The following is a 6231-nucleotide window of genomic DNA, read 5'->3' on the forward strand; positions in this document are numbered from 1 at the left end:
AATTCTTTTCCCATGCTCACCTATAAAGTAGTATCTAATTTCTTGATTTATTTATGAAGGCACTAACAAACTATATAATTTCTGTGAATATTTTAACTAAAAGGAACCACATCGTCAGTTGTCGGTAAGGTTGATTTCAAATAAAAGCTTTATGGAAATAGCACCATATTGACAACCGACAAGTTTTCCTTGTGAGCAGTACATGTGAACTAAGTCGTCTAGGACCAATGACCAAACATCATTTTATCAAACATGAATTTCATCAGCCGAGCAGTTAATGGATACGAAGGGAAGGAAGAATAGGAACGGACAGTATAATACACATCATACCTAGTACCTACCACCTACCATCCCACTTTAATTCACGGGTAATTTTCTGGGATTCTGTCTGAGACATGTAAGATTACTAATATTATAAACAGCTTCTTTATTATTCTATTTATTTATGTCTACACTACATTTGCGTTACGTTCAATAATAAATACAATCGTTAGGTGATAAACTGACTCCAGCAGCCGATGTTTTAGGTCTTGTCCCATATTAAGAAGTACACCAGCACGTTTTTGAATTCTGTAAACACCAAATTGATTAGTACGATTATTTCGTAAATTTAACTACGCGTGTTTTTTGTTAGATTACACCAATTCCATTTGTTTAGAGCAGTGTTCCCAACCTCTTCAGCCTTATTACCCTTATGACTGCCCATTTCTCGAAGCTACAAGTTACAATTTACAAGTGGTAATCACTGTTTAATATGACAAGTTGGAAAGAGACTTCCGCTTGTAACTTTCAGTTTTGAGAAATGGGCCACAGAGCTCCTGATTTTACCCCTCCTAATAATAATCATCAATATTTTTTACCTCTGTTATTTCCCAGTTTTACACCTTATAGCTGGTTTAGATCAATCAATGGTTTAGATCTTACACGTAGACTACTGCGTGATCACTTCGCAAAGCTGGCTCTATCTACATACATACATCAGCACGGGTAGCATGGTCGCGCGATAGACGATAAAATATCAGGCCGTCCCTATCGCACTATTAGTAAGTGCGATAGGGACGGCCAGATGTTTTATCATTTATCGCGCGACCATAATTGCCTGCCAGTCTACTGCTTCGACCTTAAAGCTAGGAACATACTACGCGGACGTCCGTCGTAAATCGACCGCGACCGCGACCGATCAGTGTGCACGGAACAAAAAATCCAGCGAGCCAGATTTCGATCGGACGTCCATGCGCTCAAGGCCACGTCCACGTCCGTCGACCGATAGTTTGCACGGTTATGTGTAATTTCATTGTCCAGATTCCCGTCCGCGGTCGATTTACAACGGACGTCCGCGTAGTATGTTCCTAGCTTAATACACGTTATGAAAATCATATTATACCTAGACCTAGTAGGACATATCATTCGGACATCCGCATTATCTACTCTGTAGTTCGGATGCGGATGCACCGATGCATTTAGACAAAGGTTTGGAAGAGACAGTCCTGAGCTAAACTAGCTAGCTAACAAAATATTGACAATTAAATTCCAACCTTTTTTCAAAACCCCTTAATTTCAGCATTTTCAGCAATCAGGCTTTGAAATATCTTAAACGAAACAACATAAAACTAAATGAAAAGTAGAGTTTAATTTATTGCTATAAATAAATAGACTTGATAGATGATATATGCATACAAGGATAACTTTTTTTAGCACAAGTAATTTGTGAATTAAAAACTTTACGAACTGAAACCGACTCCAGTATCAATCAATAACTACATCACCGTTTGTGTAGAAACAATGCAAAACATTTTGGATTAAAGTAACGTATGAAACTCATACTACATAAAATGTGTAGGTAAATACCCTACATGGCACTATTCAACTAGAACGATTGAACTTCTCTAACTACTTGGATAAGATACCACACGCATACGAAAGCTATCGCGAACTAGTCGAACTACCAAGGCACTTAACTCTAAGCTGTTCATGCGATAGCCTTGTTAGAACAGAAGGAGTTATCACCTGATAATAGTTGTCTTCACTCACCACGGACGACCGATGCTTCACTCCGTTTCACCTGAGTCTGAAGCACTATGTCGTGGAATTCCCCGGAGTGAACCAACTTTGGTTTATCATCGTTCTCAGTGTCGACTGAAGGATTCTTTGCGGCTATCGTGGATGGTGTAACAACGTCCATCTCATCGGAACTAGTAAGAACTTCCGTGTTTTTGGTGTCCGATTCAATGTTATGTTCAGGACTTGAGAGGACTTCTCTAGGGTGATAAGTGTCGGCATCGACAACTGTTTCCGCTGTAGAACTGATTGTGAGAGTGGTATCGCAACTTTCAGCGTCCGCTTCGTGAAGTTTATCTTGACCAATTACAGATACTACTTCGTCTTCGTGCTTTATATCGATATCGTCACTATCATTAAGAGTCTCTTTCACAGAGTCCACCTCTTCACTTAGTTTTCCGCTGTTGTTACTAGGAGGTGAAATGGATTGTACGGCGTCTTCTCTTTTAAGTTGCTTCCGTCGCTTACTTTTATCATAACCCAATGGATGTAAATTAATTGAAGACGGTGGGCTGTTATCAAGAGGTAAATCGATCGACGTCAGTAAACTTTCGTCTCTGCTCATGAATTGGCCTCTCTCAGGAACGATGTGGATATTTAAAATAGTCTTCTTAGGTTCATTGCCATCCCCTTCTAATGACGTAGACTGGCCGTCAGAATTGACTAAAGAACTACTAGAAGCAGTTTTGTTAGAGGCAAGTTTATTTCTGACTAAAAATCCTCTGACATGCGCTTGTATAGTGGTAGCTGCGCTAGACAAAGAAGATTCATCTGATAGCGACAGCGATTTCTCCTCGTTTACCGTTTGCAGGACGGTATCCATTCTACTGATTCCTAATGTTCTTCGCTCTTTGCTTATGTTAGCAGTTGCATATTGGGATTCGTCCTGTAAATCCTACCAAGCAAAAAAGAAAACTATCGTTAGGTTCAGCTTGAAAAATGACAACGTTACAAGTAAGTATGCGAACACTTAAAAGTTCTGTATTCATAAATGCTTTACTAACCTGAATTATTCAAAATCATTTATCTTTATCTGTCATATTTTTTAATGACCTAAAGTTTTTTTTCCCCTCACTAGCTCGGAAACACGTGTTTTGTCCTTTAATACCAGCGGGTAAAAACGCATTTTATCCACTAGTGGGTAAAGTAATTTGACCTTGAATAAAGTCAAATTAACTGTTTTAAAATTGATAAAAGGAAGTGAATCTAGTAATAAAGATGATTTACCACCTGTGGAACTACTGGAAGCAGTGATAAACGCATTTTTTGCGTTGTAGTTTCCTCGCTATAGTGAGGGAAAAAGTTTTGTGTTACACTCGGGTGCAAATGTATTTTACTTCTCGTGTGTTAAAAAACTCGCAAGTTCAGGATTCTATTCTCGAACCACTCGCTTCGCTCGTGGTTCAACTATAGAATCCTTTCACTTGCTCGTTTTTTAATTCCACACTCGGCGTTAAAATACAACTTTGCCCCCTTGTATAACAAATAACTATTATAAGAGGGTAAAATGCTCAAGATTTAAAACGGAAAACTACATCTTCATCATCATCGTTTCAACTGCATATTAATGATGTACATAACAGAATAACAACTATTATGTATATCCTGGACTATCAATGGCGCTAAAAGAAAAAAGAAATACAAAACAGGCTTACCTTTTTTTCCATGTCTTCGTCCAAAGAGTTTTCATTAACGGTGTCTTCTAATGTTGAAGCCCTACTTTTACTAAATAAGAAACTTCTAAATACTTTTTGTATTGTTATTGCTGCTGTCTCTAGATCCATGCCGCTTACTGCAGTGTCTTCAGTTATTTCATATCTTTCACTTACTGAATCTTTTGTAATAAGAGCAGATGTAGCATCATGAATATCATCGACATCCTTCAGAACAGCTTCTTCACAATGGGCAGGTTCTTGCTCTGGAAGCTTATCGTCAACGGCAGTTACTTCTGCGCCAACCCGTGATTCATTGTTAACTTTATTACTTTGAACTTCTTGTTCGTTGGAGTCATCCTTCTTAAGAACACTGTGACATATATTAGAATTTTCGGTGATTTCTTCAATAGGGACCTGATTTTCTGAGCGTTCGATCCCTTCTGCTGATTCTCGGAGATCTGTTGTTTTTGATGTTTCAGTATCCGCAGAAGCTAACATTTGATTGTTATCCTGTAAACTCTCACTTTTAAGTAGGGTATCTTGTGGAGTAGCATTGAAGTCTTCTACAGTAGGATCTAAAGAATCTCCCGATTTCGAAAGCGAATTGCTATGATTCTGCTCAACTACGTGCTCGTTATCTGTACGGGTTAGGTCTTCACCGACATGTTCTTTAAATAAAATGTTGTCAGCAATATTTTCATGAAGCGAAACATCTGTACGTTCCTCTTTAGTTATTTTTTGTTCTTCAATAATGTCCTCTAGTTTCTTCACAGGTTCAATTCTGCTAGAAAACTCTTTCAATAGTATTTCATCATGTCGAGTATCTATGGTAAATTCTTTTTTATCGATTTCTGGTTCTTCAACTACTTCTTTTTCCGTAGGTTTAACGTCACTAACATTAGAAAATGCACTTACAGCCCTGCTTGCTAATAGGAGGGTAGAAGCTACTTCATTAAATTCATCCTTGATAACTTCTTTTTCTGGAGGACCATTACTAATTTCAGATTTCTCTTCAACATTAACAACTATTTTCTCAACTGCAGCTTCGCTCTCGTTCAAATGAGTTTCAGGGTTGACTTCATTCAAAGGCTTATTATCTACATGTTCAGTACTTTGAATGGCATGATCAACTGTGTCTTTGCTTTGATCATTCATATTGGTGACGTTTTCTGTGTTAACAATAACGTCACCTTTAGACGTTTCATTTGTGTCCCCACTGATTATATTCTCATTACTCTGTTCAATCACTTTTTCTTCTTCAGTTTTAACTTCCTGAGTAACTTGTGAAACAGATTCCTTGATATCGTATTCTACTTTAGGTTCCTCGATAACTTCGTTTTCTACATGAGACGATTCCTCTGTATTTATGTCATTAGTCGGTATATTTACATTGGGTTCGTGAGATATTTCAACTTCATTTTTTGTTATAAGTTCTTCATTATTAATAATTGGCTGTATAGCAGGCGTATTGATGGCTGTTTGATTCACTGGCTTCTCGGCTTCATGGTCTTGTTTTGAATCAGGATGCTGAGACAACTTCCTGTCGCGCTGGGGTTGACGGTTTTTGTTTCTTTGTCTTATTTTTTCTTGCGCGATAGCTATTTTCTGTTCCAAGGACAACTGCTTTTTCGGAGCTATAAACCAATATATAAACATTTCTAACTATTAAACTCAACGCAACTAAAGATATTTACTTTGTTCGGAACTTTCGAAGACTGACTACATATTAATTTTCAGACAAAGGAATTATACTTACAGGCGGGGCCATCTCTTATTTCAAGAAGTTTCTGCATATGCGCAGCACAGAATTCGTAAACATTTTCAGGATTATTTTTGAGGACATCTTTCGCAAGTCCTTCCATTAGCTCTACAAGACCTGGAGGCATTGTAGGCGTAGGAGCTGGTCTCCCGTGGGCACGAGACCCCGTTAGTCTCATTGCTAGATTGTTACCTTAATGCAAAATCAATAAATGTTATCAAAAATATTGATATATTGAAAAAAACTAACTTTTTAGTAACTTTTACTTACTGGGTAATAATGTACACTGTTAGTAATATCGGAATGCAAGGAAAGAATGAAGGAAGGGAGTGGTGCGGCCTCGAGTCGAGATGCCAGTGTTTGGCGCCGGTAGCCATGGCGATGCGCCAGGCGCCACGTGAACTTGGCAGTGCGGCCATATCGACCGCCACCGCGGTTCAACGCACCCCGTGTTTACCGGTCTCTAGGGCCATAAGTTCGAGGCTAGTTCTATAAAAAGACATCGATTTCTTTAACCATTTTCATATTTCACATTTAGAAATGTATAAAGTCTTGCTCGAATACAATTTCGAAGAGGCTTGTTAAACATGAAAGTGCGTTCCAGGATTATGGCATAAACTGACATCACAATTATCCCGCGTGGTTACCGTCAGAGACATAATTTATCACTAAATACAATTACTAAGGCATAAGCTCTACCTATACTTATGATTAAACATGTTAGAATTAAACATAATCGAGAATGAGGCCTCAAACTAT

General features: G+C 38.2%; 1 protein-coding gene across 2 annotated transcripts; it reads right to left on the reverse strand.

Moving 5' to 3' along the window:
* Positions 1 to 449: 449 nt before the first annotated feature.
* Positions 450 to 5481, reverse strand: LOC125232514. Of its 2 annotated transcripts, none has more exons than XM_048138217.1 (3): positions 3714 to 5481; positions 2008 to 2953; positions 450 to 570 (listed from the first exon to the last, which is right to left on the reverse strand). In XM_048138217.1, exons 1-2 carry the CDS (start codon positions 5367 to 5369, stop codon positions 2024 to 2026), a joined length of 2586 nt encoding a protein of 861 aa, XP_047994174.1. In that variant the 5' UTR covers positions 5370 to 5481; the 3' UTR covers positions 450 to 570; positions 2008 to 2023. The 2 variants fall into 2 exon arrangements, with proteins under 2 accessions (XP_047994174.1, XP_047994173.1); XM_048138216.1 differs by having other exon boundaries at positions 470 to 570; positions 2032 to 2953.
* Between the last annotated feature and the right edge of the window lie 750 nt (positions 5482 to 6231).

The sequence above is a fragment of the Leguminivora glycinivorella genome, chromosome 13 (assembly GCF_023078275.1).
Source record: "Leguminivora glycinivorella isolate SPB_JAAS2020 chromosome 13, LegGlyc_1.1, whole genome shotgun sequence".
NCBI classification, from domain to species: domain Eukaryota; kingdom Metazoa; phylum Arthropoda; class Insecta; order Lepidoptera; family Tortricidae; genus Leguminivora; species Leguminivora glycinivorella.

Excerpts from the sequence above, each read along its gene's own strand:
- LOC125232514 (XM_048138216.1), bottom strand. The coding sequence starts at position 5,369 with ATGTTTATATATTGGTTTATAGCTCCGAAAAAGCAGTTGTCCTTGGAA. Across the intron at positions 2,954-3,713 it reads ACGAAGACATGGAAAAAAAG|GATTTACAGGACGAATCCCA; the intron begins GTAAGCCTGTTT and ends TTTGCTTGGTAG. Across the intron at positions 571-2,031 it reads TGAAGCATCGGTCGTCCGTG|AATTCAAAAACGTGCTGGTG; the intron begins GTGAGTGAAGAC and ends TGGTGTTTACAG.